The 17,535-nt window shown below is 51.4% G+C and overlaps 1 protein-coding gene and 6 non-coding genes across 23 annotated transcripts in view; all 7 read right to left on the bottom strand.

Moving 5' to 3' along the window:
* The window catches only part of LOC117070978, a 239,965-nt gene that overhangs the window by 7,027 nt on the left and 215,403 nt on the right, over nucleotides 1-17,535 (bottom strand). For all 17 annotated transcript variants that reach the window (XM_033190771.1, XM_033190786.1, XM_033190778.1 and 14 more), the window contains 6 exons: nucleotides 12,837-13,137; nucleotides 12,413-12,456; nucleotides 10,976-11,109; nucleotides 10,550-10,594; nucleotides 7,753-7,886; nucleotides 7,336-7,379 (listed from right to left, as the gene is read on the bottom strand). In XM_033190771.1, the coding sequence (XP_033046662.1) occupies nucleotides 12,962-13,137 (176 nt within the window). In that variant the 3' untranslated portion in view covers nucleotides 7,336-7,379; nucleotides 7,753-7,886; nucleotides 10,550-10,594; ... (1 more) ...; nucleotides 12,413-12,456; nucleotides 12,837-12,961. The remainder of the gene's footprint in view (nucleotides 1-7,335; nucleotides 7,380-7,752; nucleotides 7,887-10,549; nucleotides 10,595-10,975; nucleotides 11,110-12,412; nucleotides 12,457-12,836; nucleotides 13,138-17,535) is intronic.
* On the bottom strand, nucleotides 7,615-7,696 carry LOC117071758. The gene has a single exon (XR_004432502.1). It is a non-coding gene; the product is annotated as a small nucleolar RNA SNORD115 (small nucleolar RNA).
* Nucleotides 9,294-9,375, bottom strand: LOC117071776. Its single transcript, XR_004432520.1, has one exon. It is a non-coding gene; the product is annotated as a small nucleolar RNA SNORD115 (small nucleolar RNA).
* Nucleotides 10,842-10,923, bottom strand: LOC117071734. Its single transcript, XR_004432481.1, has one exon. It is a non-coding gene; the product is annotated as a small nucleolar RNA SNORD115 (small nucleolar RNA).
* Nucleotides 12,699-12,780, bottom strand: LOC117071767. The gene has a single exon (XR_004432511.1). It is a non-coding gene; the product is annotated as a small nucleolar RNA SNORD115 (small nucleolar RNA).
* LOC117071733 lies at nucleotides 14,555-14,636 on the bottom strand. The gene has a single exon (XR_004432480.1). It is a non-coding gene; the product is annotated as a small nucleolar RNA SNORD115 (small nucleolar RNA).
* On the bottom strand, nucleotides 16,405-16,486 carry LOC117071749. Its single transcript, XR_004432493.1, has one exon. It is a non-coding gene; the product is annotated as a small nucleolar RNA SNORD115 (small nucleolar RNA).

Raw genomic sequence — 17,535 nt, 5'->3', positions numbered from 1 at the left:
GAGTTATGGAGGATTCCCTCTTTTTCTATTGATTTGAATAGTTTCAGAAGGAATGGTACCAGCTCCTCTTTGTACCTCTGGTAGAATTTGGCTGTGAATCTGTCCAGTCCTGGACTTTTTTTGGTTGGGAGGCTACTAATCATTGCCTCAATGTCAGAGCCTGCTATTGGTCTATTTAGGGATTCAACTTCTTCCTGGTTTAGTCTTGGGAGGGTGTATGAGTCCAGGAATTTGTCCATTTCTTCTAGATTTTCTAGTTTATTTGCATAGAGGTGTTTATAGCATTCTCTGATGGTAGTTTGTATTTCTGTGGGATCAGTGGTGATATCCCCTTTATCATTTTTTATTGCGTCTATTTGATTCTTCTCTATTTTCTTCTTTATTAATCTTGCTAGCAGTCTATCAATTTTGTTGATCTTTTCAAAAAACCAGCTCCTGGATTCATTGATTTTTGAAGGCTTTTTTGTGTCTCTATCTCCTTCAGTTCTGCTCTGATCTTAGTTATTTCTTGCCTTCTGCTAGCTTTTGAATATGTTTGCTCTTGCTTCTCTAGTTCTTCTAATTGTGATGTTACGGTGTCAATTTTAGATCTTTCCTGCTTTCTCCTGTGGGCATTTAGTGCTTTAAATGTGTCCCAGAGATTCTGGTATGTTGTGTCTTTGTTCTCATTGGTTTCAAAGAGCATCTTTATATCTGCCTTCATTTCATTATGTACCTAGTAGTCACTCAGGAGCGGGTTGTTCAGTTTCCATGTAGTTGAGTGGTTTTGAGTGAATTTCTTTCTTTCCTTTTTTTTTTTTTTTCTTTTTGAGATGGAGTCTTGCTCTGTTGCCCAGGCTGGAGTGCAGTGGCACCATCTTGGCTCACTCTAAGCTCTGCCTCCATTCTCCTGCCTCAACCTCCTGCGTAGCTGGGACTACAGGCATCCACCACCACGCCCGGCTAATGTTTTGTATTTTTAGTAGAGACAGGGTTTCGTTGTGTTAGCCAGGATGGTCTCGATCTCCTGACCTCGTGATCCACCCACCTTGGCCTCCCAAAGTGCTGGGATTACAGATGTGAGCCACCATGCCCAGCCTGAGTCAGTTTCTTAATGCTGAGTACTAATTTGATTGCACTGTGGTCTGAGAGACAGCTTGTTATAATTTCTGTTCTTTTACATTTGCTGAGGAGTGCTTTACTTCCAACCATGTGGTCAATTTTGGAATAAGTCTGATGTGGTGCTGAGAAGAATGTGTATTCTGTTGATTTGGGGTGGAGAGTTCTGTAGATGTCTATTAGGTCTGCTTGGTGCAGAGCTGAGTTCAATTCCTGGATATCCTTGTTAACTTTCTGTCTCATTGATCTGTCTAATGGGGTGTTAAAGTCTCCCATTATTATTGTGTGGGAGTCTAAGTCTCTTTGTAGGTCTCTAAGGACTTGCTAAGTGAATCTGGGTGCTACTGTATTGGGTGCATATATATTTAGGATAGTTAGCTCTTCCTGTTGAATTGATCCCTTTACCATTATGTAATAGCCTTCTTTGTCTCTTTTGATCTTTGTTGGTTTAAAGTAAGTTTTTATCAGAGGCTAGGATTGCAACCCCTGCTTTTTTTTTGTTTTCCGTTTGTTTGGTAGATCTTCCTCTATCCCTTTATTTTGAGCCTATGTGTGTCTCTGCACATGAGATGGGTCTCCTGAATACAGCCCACTGATAGGTCTTGACTCTTCATCGGATTTGCCAGTCTGTGTCTTTCAGTTGGAGCATTTAACCCATTTACATTTAAGGTTAATATTGTCATGTGTGAATCTGATCCTGTCATTATGATGTTAGCTGGTTATTTTTCTCGTTAGTTGATGTAGTTTCTTCCTAGCATCGATGGTCTTTACAATTTGGCATGTTTTTGCAGTGTCTGGTGCCAGTTGTTCCTTTCCATGTTTAGTGCTTCCTTCAGGAGCTGTTGTAAGGCAGGCCTGGAGGTGACAAAATTTCTAAGCATTTGCTTGTCTGTAAAGGATTTTATTTCTCCTTCACTTATGAAGCTTAGTTTGGCTGGATGTGAAATTCTGGGCTCAAGTCATTGTTGTGTCAAATATTTCTTTCCCTTTATCTCCTTATTCTTCTGACATTCTCACTATGCATCTTTACACTTTTTGAAATGCTTCCAGAGTTCTTGGATATTCTTTACTTTCTCATTCTTTTTTCCCTCTGCACTGCAATTTGGAAATTTGTATTTACATTTCTTTCCCTTTACATTTCTTCAAGGGAACAAACTTCTCCTACAACACAAGCAGAGCATTGATGAGCACAAAAAAAGGCACTTATTGTAAATTCCATATGCTGTAAATTCTACAGACTGCTGTTGACATCAAGCCTTTTCTAATGATTCTATCTTTTCTTTAAGAATGTTGAATATTGGCCCCCACTCTCTTCTGGCTTGTAGAGTTTCTACTGAGAGATCTGCTGTTAGTCAGATGGGCTTCCCTTTGTGGGTAACCTGACCTTTCTCTCTGGCTGCCCTTAACATTTTTTCCTTCATTTCAACTTTGGTGAATCTGACAATTATGTGTCTTGGAGTTGCTCTTCTTCAGGAATATCTTTGTGGCATTCTCTGTATTTCCTGAATTTGAATGTTGGCCTGCCTTGCTAGGTTGGGGGAGTTCTCCTGGATAATATCCTGCAGAGTGTTTTCCAACTTGGTTCCATTCTCCCCATCACTTTCAGGTACACCAATTAGACGTAGATTTGGTCTTTTCACAAAGTCTCATATTTCTTGGAGGTTTCGTTCGTTTCTTTTTACTCTTTTTTCTCTAAACTTCTCTTCTCCCTTCATTTCATTCACTTGATCTTCAATCACTGATAGCCTTTCTTCCCCTTGATTGAATTGGCTACTGAAGCTTGTGCATTTGTCACATAGTTCTCGTGCCATGGTTTTCAGCTCCATCAGCTCATTTAAGGTCTTCTCTATGCTGTTTATTCTAGTTAGCCATTCGTCTATTTTTTTTTCAAGGTTTTTAGCTTCTTTGTGATGGGTTCGAACATCCTCCTTTAGCTCAGAGAAGTTTATTATTACTGATCGTCTGAAGCCTATTTCTGTCAGCTTGTCAATGTCATTCTCCATCCAGCTTTGTTCCACTGCTGGCGAGGAGCTGCGTTCCTTTGGAGGAGAAGAGGTGCTCTGATTTTTAGAATTTTCAGTCTTTCTGCTCCGGTTTCTCCCCATCTTTGTGTTTTTGTCTACCTTTGGTGTTTGATGATGGTGATGTACAGATGGGGTTTTGGTATGGATGTCCTTTCTGTTTGTTATTTTTCCTTCTACCAGTCAGGGCCCTCGGTTGCAGGTCTATTGAAGTTTGCTGGAGGTCCACTCCAGACCCTGTTTGCCTGGGTATCACCATTGGAGGCTGCAGAACAGTAAATATTGCAGAACGGCAAATGTTGCTGCCTGATCCTTCTTCTAGAAGCTTCATCTCAGAGGGGCAGCTGGCTGTATGAGGTGTCAGTCGGACCCCACTGAGAGGTGTCTCCCAGTTAGGCTACTCGGAGGTCAGGGACCCACTTGAGGAGGCAGTCGGTCCATTCTCAGATCTCAAACTCCGTGCTGGGAGAACCACTACTCTCTTCAAATCTGTCAGACAGGGATATTTAAGTCTGCAGAAGTTTCGGTTTCGGTTGCCTTTTGTTCAGCTATGCCCTGCCCACAGAACTCGAGTCTACAGAGGCAGGCAGGCCTCCTTGACCTATGGTGGGCTCCACCCAGTTCGAGTTTCCCAGCCGCTTTGTTTACCTACTCAAGCCTCAGCAATGCTGGACGCCACTCCTCCAGCCTGACTGCCACCTTGCAGTTCGATCTCAGACTGCTGTGCTAGCAGTGAGGCTTCGTGGGCATGGGACCCTCCGAGCCAGGTGCGGGATATAATCTCCTGGTGTGCTGTCTGCTAAGACCATTGGAAAAGCACAGTATTAGGGTGGGAGCGTCCCGATTTTCCAGGTACCATCTGTCACGGCTTCCTTTGGCTAGGAAAGGGAATTCCCTGACCTTTTGCGCTTCCCAGGTGAGGCGATGCCCCATCCTGCTTCAGCTCACATGGCGTGGGCTGCACCCACTGTCCAACAAACCCCAGTGAGATGAACCTGGTACCTCAGTTGGAAATGCAGAAATCACCCATCTTCTGTGTCACTCACGCTGGGAGCTGGAGGCTGGAGCTGTTCCTATTCAGCCATCTTGGAACCAGATGACTTATAATATTGCTGTCATTCATTTCACTTATCTATAACCTATAATCACCAAATATAATCCTGTTATTATTTTGAACAAATTGTTGAAAGATCAATTATGAATCAAAAAATATATATATTTAATTTTTTCTTCATATATTTCTTCTCCTATGCTTTTCATCTTTATGTAAATTAGATTTTCTGACCTATGTCATTTTTATCCTTTCTGAAGAATTTCTTTTTATGTTTATTAAAAGATTGGTGTAGTGGCAAGAAGTTCTCTCAATTTTTGTTGGTCTCAGAGAGTATTTCTCCTTTTGAAGAATAATTTTGATGAACAGAAAATTCAAAGTTGGTAGATTTTTTTGTTTTTTACTTTTAACATTAAGTATTTCATCCTGACTCACGTCTTGCTTTCATGGATTCTGAAGATAATTTCAAAGCAATATTTATTCTTGCTGCTCCATAGGTAAGATGGTTTTCTTCCTATTGCTCCTATCAAAATTTTCCCTTAGTCTATGATTTTCTGGACTTTAAATATGAAATGCAAAGGTGTCAATTTGTAAAATATTTTTATTCTGCGTAATGTTCTCTGAGCTTCCTGAACATGTGGGTTTCTGTCCATCATTAATTTTAGAAATTGCTCAAGTCATTGTTGTGTCAAATATTTCTTTCCCTTTATCTCCTTATTCTTCTGACATTCTCACTATGCATCTTTACACTTTTTGAAATGCTTCCAGAGTTCTTGGATATTCTTTACTTTCTCATTCTTTTTTCCCTCTGCATTGCAATTTGGAAATTTGTATTTACATTTCTTCAAGGGAACTAACTTCTCCTACAACACAAGCAGAGCATTGATGAGCACAGAAAAAGGCACTTAGTGTAAATTCTATAGGCTGTAAACTCTACAGACTGCTGTTGACATCCAGCCTTTTCTAATGATTCTATCCTAGAGTTTCCTTCTCCTGACTTACATTACTTACCTGTTATTCCTTGTTACCTACTTTCTACCTTAGAGCACTCAGCATGTAACTCATGTTGTATTAAGCCTATCATGTGATTACTGCAACATTTCAGCCAATACCAATCTAATTCTTTAGCTAGATCTTCCACTTCAGAAAGTGTTCTTTAAATTTCTAAGCATTGAAATTTGTTCAAGCCTGTAATCCCAGCACTTTGGGAGGCCGAGACGGGCGGATCACGAGGTCAGAAGATCAAGACCATCCTGGCTAACATGGTGAAACCCCGTCTCTACTAAAAATACAAAAAAACTAGCCGGGCGACGTGGCGGGTGCCTGTAGTCCCAGCTACTCGGGAGGCTGAGGCAGGAGAATGGCGTGAACCCGGGAGGCGGAGCTTGCAGTGAGCTGAGATCCGGCCACTGCACTCCAGCCTGGGCGGCAGAGCGAGACTCCGTCTCAAAAAAAAAAAAAAAAAAAAAAGAAATTTGTATTGATGGCAAAACATGATATAAGGAGAAACACAAATGAGACAATCCATTATCAAAAGATTTCATATTTTTATGAAAAACCATCAATATGATAAAGTCATATCAATGAATTTCTGTGGTTATATCAAAATAAATGTCTTCTGCTGTGCTTGTCTACTTTCTCATCTTTAGATATCCATACAATCTTTTTCAATAAAATGGGCAGTGCATTCGACTGTAGTCCCCAGTTTAAAAAAAAAAAAAAAACTGGATAAATTATATGCAATCATATAATGTACAGAAAAAAAGCATCTTTCTGAAAAACTACAATGAGACTGTCTATTCCAACTAAAACACTATCAAATTAGGAAGTAAATAAAAATGAAAAATACCACTACCCATAAAACATTTGCTACTGCCTTTATGAAAGTAAAACACACAAAGGGAAAAGAATACACAAAGAGAACACACAAAAAGCACTGAAGAAAATGAACTACAAAGAGCTGCCACAACCCCCATCACATAACCTCTCCTCAAGACAAAATAAGGTTCTCATCATCGACCCAACCAAGGGCACTCCCGTTGCCGTGCAGGTAACCAGTGGGACCTGGACAAGCCCACTACAGCTCAATGCAGGACACCAGGCTGCCAAGAAAAGCCCAAGCTCTAGCACACCAAAGGCTACGCACCTGGCTGACAGACACTGTACCAGGACCAGCCGGGCTTACTCTCTCGTGGGACAGGAGGAGGACAGCTGTCCAAACAGGGCCTCACAGCTCCATGAGAAGAAGTGGGAAGGGGGTGCCGGCTCATCCTCCATGGACCCACGTAATAGGATCCATGTGGAACACTGACCCATCAGATGAAGGGCACCCTTCGCCCTCCCTGCCACAAAACCCTGGAAAGACAGGGCAAGCAGGTCACTGGGATTAGGCAAGATGCCTGGGCTGCACCCTACTGCAGGCCCCAAGAGCACCTCCACTGCCTGGGCCAGCTCTCCCAAAAAAACCCCAGGGCCGCACCAGGACCACGGGGCATGGGCCAGGGCAACCAAGCAGCTCATGGTCAACCAAGGAGGCTGGTCCTGATGCCAGGAGCCAGTGCAGACCTGGCAGTCGCAGAGCCTGCCCCTGGGCATGGTGGGCACTGGCCCTGGTGCCCACCCTAAGCAGGCACTAGAAATCAAAGCCTGGGGGCCTCCAGAGCCACATGCTTTCTATGGTGGGTTCCCATCCATGACTCAACCTCAGGGAAATAAATCACTACCCCCTACCAGGCTCCAGGAGGCCCATTGGAAAGGCCCATTTCTCAACAGGGACGATTCCAATTAGGGCCATGGGTGAGGCACCATCCTTGAATCTCCATGACCCAACCCCAAGGGCAGATTCATGCACCACACTCCAGGGACAAACAGCTCCCCTCTAACTCCCTTCAGGCCTGACCTGAGCCCTGAGTCTCAACCAAGCACTGCCATGGGTGGGGTTGAAGGAACCCTTTGCTGCCTGGACCACCGTCACTGCTATAGAGTTCAGGGAAGGCATCCTCCTTGGGTCCAATTCCCAAAAAAGCGGCCCTCCTGGAGAACCCATGCCTCTCTGATGGGAATTCAGGTTGGTTCCCTGAGGAAACCCTCTTATCCCAAAGGCTGACCCTTGGTGACCCCACATGGCCTGGCTCATGGCCCATGACACCAGCAGGATCCACTCACCTATGCCAGTCAATGCCAAGGGGTCCGCTGGGTGGAAGAGCTCACTGAAAGACACAAGGGGAAAATGGGGGCTCAGGAAGGAGCCACCAACCAGCCCCACCCCTGAGGAATAGGAGCCCCGACACCAAGCCTCCTCAGGGAGCCTGGGCTGCCTCACAGAGGAGCACAGAGACAGGGTTGGACCTCCTGATGGCCTTCAGGGCCTGCAGGTCTCCAGCCCAAAATACAGCAGTCATTCCAGGAATCCCAGCGTCCTCTTCCAAGATTCTCACCTAGGCTGGGCCTCAGCATAATCCTATTGAGCATGATTTTTAAGTCATCACCTCTCTTCAGGACAATATAAGGTTCTCATCATCGACCCAACCAAGGGCAACCCCCACCCCAAGCATGCCTCCAGCAGAACCTGGATGTGCTCACCACAGCTCAGTGCAGGAGACCAGGGTGCCAGGGAGGGTCCGAGTTTCAGCACACCAGGGGATGAGCACCAGGTTGGCAGACGCTGGCCTGGGGCCTGTGGGGACTCAACACAAGTCTTCCTCCAGGATCACCATCTGGAGGGACAGGAGGAGGACATGTGTCCAACCAGGGCCTCACATATCAGTGCAGGGAGGGTGGGTAGGGGATACCCATGTGATGGGGATCCATGCAGAACATTGACCCAACATGGACACAGGGCACCATTGGCCCTCCCGACCACCAAACCCTAGAAAGACAGAGCAAGTGGGTCACTGGGCTGGGGCAAGATGTCTGGGCTGCACCCTACTGCAGGCCCTGAGAGCACCTCCACTGCCCGAACTGGCTCCCCAGAACAACCCCAGGGCCACACCAGGACCATGGGGCATAGGCCAGTGCAACCAACCTGCTCCTGGCCAACCAAAGAGTCTTGGCCAATCAGGAATCACATGATGTCCTCCTTTTCTTGGGCTCAAGATCCCACCACCCTGGAGGTGACCCCATGACTCAGAAGCAGCCTGTGTGGCAAATTTCTAGGACAGGTCCCTGAACAGCTGGCCTTCCCACCGCAGGAGGCCACCCTTCCCACCACTGGACCTAAAGGAAGGGATGACCCCAGTGGGACACGAGCTGTCCCCCTGGCCCAAAGAAGGGCCGGCCTGCAGCACCACCAGGCACCAGGCAAGCTCAGCTTTGACTCAACCTCACTGAAACAGCACCCCCACCAACAGGCTCAAGGAGGTGCCCCTAAGATGGCGATTACTCAACAGGGTCGGTCCCATTCAGGGCCATGGGTGGGGCACATTCCTTGAATCTCCACCGCCTGACTATGTGGGCCCAATCACCGACCACTCTTCAGGGAGGGAGAAGTCTAGTGTGACCCCCAGGGAGCCCCAGAGCTTCTGTGTCCCCCGTGATGGGCCTGGGCAGTCCTCAAGGCCTGACCAGCCCACAGAATTTCAGCTGGGAGCTGCTCTATGTTGGGCTGAAGGAACCCTTTCTGCCTGGACCACCATCACCCTGCAGGGCTTCAGGAAATGCACACTTCTAGGGTCAGATCCCCAAGGAAGCAACCCTACTGGAGAAATGTTCCCTCCCCAGTGGGAAATAGGTTGGCACCCTGAGAAAACCCTAGTGGCCTAAACGCTGACCCTCAATGGCCCAACGCTGCCTCATTCATGGCCTATGACCCCAACAGGATACACTCACCTATGCCACTTAAGGCCCTGGGCCCCACCTGGGCAGAAGAGCTCATGAAAGACACGGGGGAGAACACAGGCTCAGGAAGGAGCCACCAACATGCCCCATCCCTGGGGAAACACAGCCCGGACACCAAGCCCACACAGTGAGCCTGGACTGCCTCATGGAGGGGCACAGAGACATGGCTGGGTCCCCTTGAGATGCCCTTGAGGGCCTCAAGTTCTTCAGCACCAAATACAGTGACTAGTGGCCCTGCCAGGGATCTTGGTATCCCAGCATCCTCTTCCAAAATTCTCATCTAGGCTGGGCCTCAGCATAATCCTATTGAGCACGATTTTTAAGTCATCACCTCTTTTCAGGACAATATAAGGTTCTCATCATCGACCCAACCCAGGGGACCAACAACCTCGCACATGATTCCAGCAGACCCCGGATGTGCTCACTACAACTCAGTGCAGGAGACCAGGGTGCCAGGAAGGGCCTGAGCCTCAGTGCTGGGCACCGGGCTGATGGCCACAGCCCCAGGAACAGGCCCAACACAAGTCTTTCTCCTGTCTCACCATCTGAGAGAGAAGAACATCTGTCCAAAATGACCGCCATGTGGGGAAAGAGGTAGGGCGTGCCAACTGACGCTTGCTCGTCCTCCATGAATACATTGTGCACACAGGTGCCCTCTCCAAGCACACACTGGAAATCACAACCTGAGTCACATGCTTTCTTTGGTGGGTCACCACCCGTATTCCGCATATCTCCCACACACAGAGCCAGCCACACTTGAACAATCGGGAGCCACATGGTGCCCTCTCCATTGCTTGGGCCCAAAACTCCACCACCATGGAGGTGACATAATGGATTCCAAGCAGCCTGAGCAACAAAATCCTGGAACAGATCCCTCAACAGCGGGCCATCCCTTCTCAGGGGGCCACCTTTCCTGACACTTGATCTCAGAGATATGGTGATCCCCAGCAGGATGCAAGCTGCCCCTTGGACCAAGACCACGAATCGCAGGGCTGACCTGTGGCACAACCAGATACGGGCAAGGTGGAGGCCTTGACTCAACCCCAGGAAAACAACGCCACCTCCCACCAGGCTCCAGGAGTCCCACTGGGATGGCCCACTGCTCAATAGGAACGGTCACATTCCAAGCAATGGGTGGGGCATGACCATTTTATGTCCAAGACCCAACCCTAACGGTCCATTCACACACCACACTCCGGGGACTGGGAGCTCCCATGTGACCCCCGTGGCACCCAGAGCCCCTCTGGACCCCCTTGTGTTCAGGCAGTCCTTGAGAACTGACCCGAGCACTGAGTCTCAGCTAGAAGCTGCTTTGCCTGGGGCTGACAGAACCCTTTCCTGCCTGGACCACCGTCACCCCTGCAGGGCTTCAGGTAGCCTCCTAGGGTCTAATTCCCAAAAAAGCCACACTCCTGGAGAACCCATCTCTCCAGGTGGGAATTCAGGTCGGCTGCCTGAGAAAACCCTTCTGGCTCAAAGGCTGAACCTCAGCGACCCCACATGGCCTGGCTAATTGCCCATGACCCCCGCAGGATTCACTCACCTATGCCAGTCAATTCCAGGGGGGCCGTCTGGGAGGAAAAGTTCACTGAAAGACACAAGGGAGGAATGGGGGCTCAGGAAGGAGCCACCAATGTTCTCTGGCCCCAGAGAACTGCAGCACCAACACCAAGCCTACAGAGGTAGCCCAGGTTGCCTCAAGGAAGAGCACAGAGACAGGGTTGGGCCTCCTTCCAGATGCCCTTCAGGACCTCCAGGTCTCCAGCCCAAAATACAGTGGACCTGTTGGAGATCTTGAGATCCCAGTGTCCTCTTCCAACATTCTCACCTAGGCTGGGCCTCAGCGTAATCCTATTGAGCATGATTTTTAAGTCATCACCTCTCTTCAGGACAATATAAGGTTCTCATCATTGACCCAACCAAGGGCATTGACCCACGCATGCATCCAGCGGAACCTGGATGTGCTCACCACAGCTCAGTGCAGGAGACCAGGGTGCCAGGGAGGGTCTGAGCTTCAACACACCAGGGGATGAGCACCAGGCTGACGGACACTGGCCTGGGGCCTGTGGGGGCCCAACACAAGTCTTCCTCCAGGTTCGCCATCTGGGGTGACAGGAGAAGGACATGTGTCCAACCAAGGCCTCACATATCAGTGTGAGGAAGGTGGGTAGGGGATGTCCATGTGATGGAATCCATGCAGAATACTGACCCATCATGGACACGGGGGAACATTGGCCCTCCCAGCCACCAAATCCTGGAAAGACACGGAAGTGGGTCACTGGGCTGGGGCATGATGCCTGGGCTGTGCCCTACTGCAGGCCCCAAGAGCACCTCCACTGCTCGGGCCGGCTTCCCCAAACAACCCCAGGGCTGCACTGGGACCCTGGGGCATGAGTCAGGGCAACCAACCTGCTCATGGCCAACCAACGAGTCTGGCCCTAACACCAGGAGTCAGTGAAGACCTGGCAGTCACAGAGCCTGCCTTGGGCATGGTGGGTACCCATCCTGGTGCCCTCTCTGAGCACACACCAGAAATCAAAGCCTGGGGGCCTCTGGGGCCACGTGTTTTCTCTGGTGGGTCCTCATCTTGCCCTACACCTCCCACACACAGAGCCAGGCTACACTGGGCCAATTAGAAACCACATGGTGTCCTCTCCTTTCCTTGGGATCAAGATCCTGCCACCCTGGAGGTGACCCCGTGGCTCAGAAGTAGCCTGTGGGGCAAATTCCCAGAACAGGTCCCTGGACAGCAGGACTTCCCACCTCAGGAGGACACCCTTCTCGCCACTGAATCTCAAGGAAGAGGAGACCCCAGCGGGACATGAACTGCCCCCTTGGCCCAAAGACCACAGTCCCCAGGGCTGCCTGCAGCACCACCAGGCACCAGCAAGAGCTCAGCCTTGATCCAACTGCATTGAAACAGTGCCTCTCCCTACCAGGCTCAAGGAGGTACCACTAAGCTGGCCCATCACTCAATAGGGTCGGTCTGATCAGGGCTATGGATGGGGTGCAGTGATGAATCTCCAGGGCCTATCGGCGTGGGCTCAATCAACCACCACTGTCCGGGGAGGAAGAACTCCAGCGTGACCCCCAGGCTGCCCCAGAGCCACAATTGCCCCTTTCATGTGTCCTGGGCAGTCCTTGAGCCCTGACCTGCCCACCAAGTTTCAGCTGGGAGCTGCTCTATATTGGGTTGAAGGAAACTTTTCTGCCTGGACCACCATCACCTCTGCAGGGCTTCAGGAAATGCGTGCTCCTAGGGTCAGATTCCCAAGGAAGCGAATCTACTGAAGAAACGTTCAGCCCCCAGTGGTACCCTGAGAAAACCCTAGGGGTCGGAAGGCTGACTGCCAATGGCCCCAAGCTTCCTCATTCATGGCTCATGATCCTAACAGGATACACTCACCTATGCCGCTTAAGGCCATGGGTCCACCTGGGCAGAAGAGCTCACTGAAAGACATGGGGGAGAACACGGGGTCAGGAAGTAGCCGCCAACATGCCCCATCCCTGGGGAACCAGAGCCCAGACACCAAGCCCACACAGGGAGCCTGGGTTGCCTCACACGGGGGCACAGAGACAGGGCTGGGCACCCTGATACCCTTCAGGGCCTCAAGTTCTCCAGCCCAAAATACAGTGGTGCTGCCAGAAATCTTGCGATCCCAGCGTCTTCTTCCAAAATTTTCATCTAGGCTGGGCCTCAGCGTAATCCTATTGAGCATGATTTTTAAGTCATCACCTCTCTTCAGAACAATATAAGGTTCTCATCATCAACCCAACTCAGGGGACCAACCATCTCATGCATGTATCCAGCGGGACCCAGATATGCTCACCACAGCTCAGTGCAGGAGACCAGAGTGCCAGGAAGGGCCTGAGCTTCAGCTTATCAGGGGCTGGGCAACAGATTGATGACCACTGGCCCAGGAATAGGAGGCCCAATGCAAGTCTTCCTCTGGTCTCACCACCTGGGAGAGAGCTGGAGGACATGTGTCCAAAATGATCTCCACGTGGGGAAGTAGGTAGGGCATGCCAGCTCACACCTGCTCATCCTCCAAGGAACATGTGATGAAATCCATGTGAAATACTGACTTGTCGCCGACACGGGGCACCCTTGGGCCTGCTTGCCAATGAATCCTGGAAGGACAGGGCAGGTAGGTCACTGGGCTCAGGCAAAACGCCCAGGCTTTGCCATACTGCAGGCTTTGAGAGCCCCTCCACTGCCCAAGACGGCTCTGTTGCATGACCCCAGGGCTTCCCTGGGACCACTGGGCACGGGCCAGGGCCATTCCCCAGGTCGTGGCCAACCAAGAAGGCTGGCCCAGATGCCAATGCCTGGCAGTCGCATAGCCTGGGAATGGGGGGGCGTGTGTACAGGTGGCCTCTCCAAGCACACACTGGAAATCACAGCTTGACTCACATGCAAATTTGGTGGGTCACCACCTATACTCCGCATGTCTCCCACACACAAAGTCAGCCACACTTGAACAATCGGGAGCCACATGGTGCCCTCTCCATTGCTTGGGACCAAAACTCCACCACCCTGGAGGTGACACAATGGATTTCAAGCAGACTGAGCAACAAAATCCTGGAACAGGTCCCTCGACAGCAGGCCGTCCCTTCTCAGGAAGCCACCCTTACTGTTCAGAGATAGGGTGATCCCCAGTGCCATGAGGGCTGCCCCTTGACCCAAAGCACACGAGTCCCAGGGCTGACCTGCAGCACAACCACATAAAGGCCAGAGCTCTGCCTTGACCCAACCCCAGGAAAACAACGCTGCCTCCCACCAGGCTCCAGGAGACACACTGGGATGGCCCATTGCTCAATAGGGACAGTCGCATTCAGGGCCAAGGGTGGGGCGCGATCCTTGTATCTCCAAGACTCAACCCTAAGCGTCCATTCATACAGCACACTCCGGGGACTGAGAGCTCCCATGTGACCCCCTTGGCACCCAGAGCCCCTCTGGACCCCCTCGTGTTCAGGCAGTCCTTGAGAACTGACCCGAGCACTGAGTCTCAGCTAGGAGCTGCCTTGCCTGGGGCTGACAGAACCCTTTCCTGCCTGGACCACCGTCACCCCCGCAGGGCTTCAGGTATCCTTCTTGGGTCTAATTCCCAAAAAAGCCACCCTCCTGGAGAACCCATCTTTCCCAGGTGGGAATTCACGTTGGCTGCCTGAGAAAACCCTCTGGCTCAAAGGCTGAACCTCAGCAAACCCACACGGCCTGGCTAATGGCCTATGACCCCCGCAGGATTCACTCACCTATGCCAGTCAATTCCAGGGGGCCCGCCTGGGAGGAAAAGCTCACTGAAAGACACAAGGGAGGAATGGGGGCTCAGGAAGGAGCCACCAACGTTCCCTGGCCCCAGGGAACTGCAACACCAACACCAAGCCTGCAGAGGTAGCCTGGGTTGCCTCAAGGAAGAGCACAGACACACGGTTGGGACTCCTTCCAGCTGCCCTTCAGGGCCTCCAGGTCTCCAGCCAAAAATACAGTGGCCCTGTTGGAGATCTCGGGATCCCAATGTCCTCTTCCAACATTCTCACCTAGGATGGGCCTCAGCGTAATCCTATTGAGCATGATTTTTAAGTCATCACCTCTCTTCAGGACAATATAAGGTTCTCATCATTGACCCAACCAAGGGCAAGCCCCTCCCCATGCATGCATCCAGCAGAACTTGGATGTGCTCACCATAGCTCAGTGCAGGAGACCAGGGTGCCAGGGAGGATCTGAGCTTCGGCATACTGGGGGATGAGCACCAGGCTGAAGGACACTGGCCTGGGGCCTGTGGGGGCCCAATACAAGTCTTCCTCCAGGCTCACCATCCATAGGGACAGAAGAAGGACATGTGTCCAACCAGGGCCTCACGTATCAGTGTGGGGAAGGTGAGTAGGGGATGCCCATGTGATGGAATCCATACAGACACTGAGTCAACACGGACGTGGAGCACCCTTGGCCCTCCCGGCCACCAAACCCTGGAAAGACAGGCAATGTGGGTCACTGTGCTGGGGCAAGATGCCTGAGCCGTGCCCTACTGCAGGCCCCAAGAGTACCTCCACTGCTCAGGCCGGCTCCCCCAAACAACCCCAGGGCCACACTGGGACCACGGGGCACGGGTCAGAGCAACCAACCTGCTCATGGCCAAGCAACGCATCTGGCTGTGACACCAGGAGCCAATGCAGACCTGGCAGTCACAGAGCCTTCTCTGGGCATGGTGGGTGCTCACCCTGGTGCTCTCTCCAAGCACACACCAGAAATCAAAGCTTGGGGGCCTCCAGGGTCATGTGCTTCATCTTGCCCTACACCTCCCACACACAGAGCCAGGCCACACTGGGCCAATCAAAAACCACATGGTGTCCTCTCCTTTCCTTGGGATTAAGACCCTTCCACCCTGGAGGTGACCCCGTGGCTCAGAAGTAGCCTGTGGGGCAAATTCCCAGAACAGGTCCCTGGACAGCAGGACTTCCCACCTCAGGAGGACACCCTTCTCGCCACTGAATCTCAAGAAAGAGGAGACCCCAGCGGGACATGAGCTGCCCCCTTGGCCCAAAGACCACAGTCCCCAGGGCTGCCTGCAGCACCACCAGGCACCAGCCAGAGCTCAGCCTTGATCCAACTGCATTGAAACAGTGCCTCTCCCTACCAGGCTCAAGGAGGTACCACTAAGATGGCCCATTACTCAACAGGGTCAGTCCCATTCAGGGTCATGGATGGGGGCAGTCCTGAATCTGAGGGGCCTGTCTGTGTGGGCCCAATCACCCACTACTGTCCAGGGAGGGAGAACTCCAGTGTAACCCCCAGGCTGCCCTAGAGCCCCTGTTGCCCCCCTCATGTGGCCTGGGTATTCCTGGAGCCCTGATCTGCCCACCAAGTTTTAGCTGGGAGCTGCTCTATGTTGGGCTGAAGGAACCCTTTCCTGCCTCGACCACCATCACCCCTGCAGGGCTTCAGGAAATGCGTGCTCCTAGGGTCAGATTCCAAAGGAAGTGACCCTACTGGAGAAATGTTCCCTTCCCGGTGGCACCCGGAGAAAACCTTAGTGGCCTGAAGGCTGACCCTCAATGGCCCCACGCTGCCTCCTTCATGACCCATGACCCCAACAGGATACACTCACCTATGCTGCTTCAGGCCAGGGGCCAACCTGGGCAGAAGAGCTCACTGAAAGACATGGGGGAGAACATGGGCTCAGGAAGGAGTAGCCAATATGCCCCATCCCTGGGGACCCAGAGCCCAGACACCAAGCCCACACAGGGAGCCTGGGCTGCCTCCCAGAGGGGCACATAGACAGGGATGGGCACCCCTGAGATGAGCTTCAGGGCCTCAAGTTCTACAGCCCAAAATATAGTGACCCTGCTAGGGATCTCGGGATCCCAGCGCCCTCTTCCAAAATTCTCACCTAGGCTGGGCCTCAGCGTAATCCTATTGAGCATGATTTTTAAGTCATCACCTCTCTTCAGGACAATGTAAGGTTCTCATCATCGACCCAACTCAGGGGACCAACCACCTCATGCATGCATCCAGCGGGACCCAGATGTGCTCACCACAGCTCAGTGCAGGAGACCAGGGCACCAGGAAGGGCCTGAGCTTCAGCTTATCAGGGGCTGGGCAACAGGCTGATGGCCACTGGCCCAGGAACAGCAGACCCAAAGCAAGTCTTCCTCTGGTCTCACCACCTGGGAGAGAGCTGGAGGACATGTGTCCAAAATGACTTCTCCATGGGGAAGGAGGTAGGGCATGCCAGCTCATACTTGCTCATCCTCCACGGATGCATGTGATGAGATCGACATGAAATATTGACTTGTCACTGACATGGACACCCTTGGCCCTGTGTGCCACCGAACCCTGGAAGGACAGGGCAGGTAGGTCACTGGGCTCAGGCTAAACGCCCAGGCTGTGCCATACTGCAGGCTTTGAGAGCACCTCCACTGCCCAAGAGGGCTCTGCTCCATGACCCCAGGGCATCCCTGGGACCACTGGGCACAGGCCAGCGCTATTAGCCAGGTCATGGCCAACCAAGAAGGCTGGCCCAGATGCCATGCACCACTGCAGACCTGGCAGTCACATAGCCTACCCTTGGGCATGGGGAGGTGTGTGTACAGGCACCCTTTCCAATGACGCACTGGAAATTACAGCCTGAGCCACATGCAAATTTGGTGGTTCAGCATCCGTATTCTGCATATCTCCCACACACAGAGCCAGCCACACTTGAACAATCGGGAGTAACATGGTGCCCTCTCCATTGCTTGGGCCCAAAACTCCACCACCCTGGAGGTGACATAATGGATTCCAAGCAGCCTGAGCAACAAAATAGAGGGACAGGTCCCTCGACAGCTGACCTTCCCATCTCAGGGGGCCACCCTTCCTGACACTTGATCTCAGAGATAGGGTGATCCACAGCAGAATGGGGCTGCCCCTTAATCCAAAGCCCATGAGTCCCAGGGCTGACCTGCAGCACAACCACATACCGGCCAGAGCTCCGCCTTGACCCAATCCCAGGAAAACATTGCCGCTCCCACCAGGCTCCAGGAGACACA

This window comes from Trachypithecus francoisi, unplaced genomic scaffold, assembly GCF_009764315.1.
Source record: "Trachypithecus francoisi isolate TF-2019V2 unplaced genomic scaffold, Tfra_2.0 Lachesis_group3, whole genome shotgun sequence".
Lineage (NCBI taxonomy): Eukaryota > Metazoa > Chordata > Mammalia > Primates > Cercopithecidae > Trachypithecus > Trachypithecus francoisi.
Note: the sequence above shows the minus strand (reverse complement) of the source record. Positions and strands in the feature narration are given on the sequence as shown.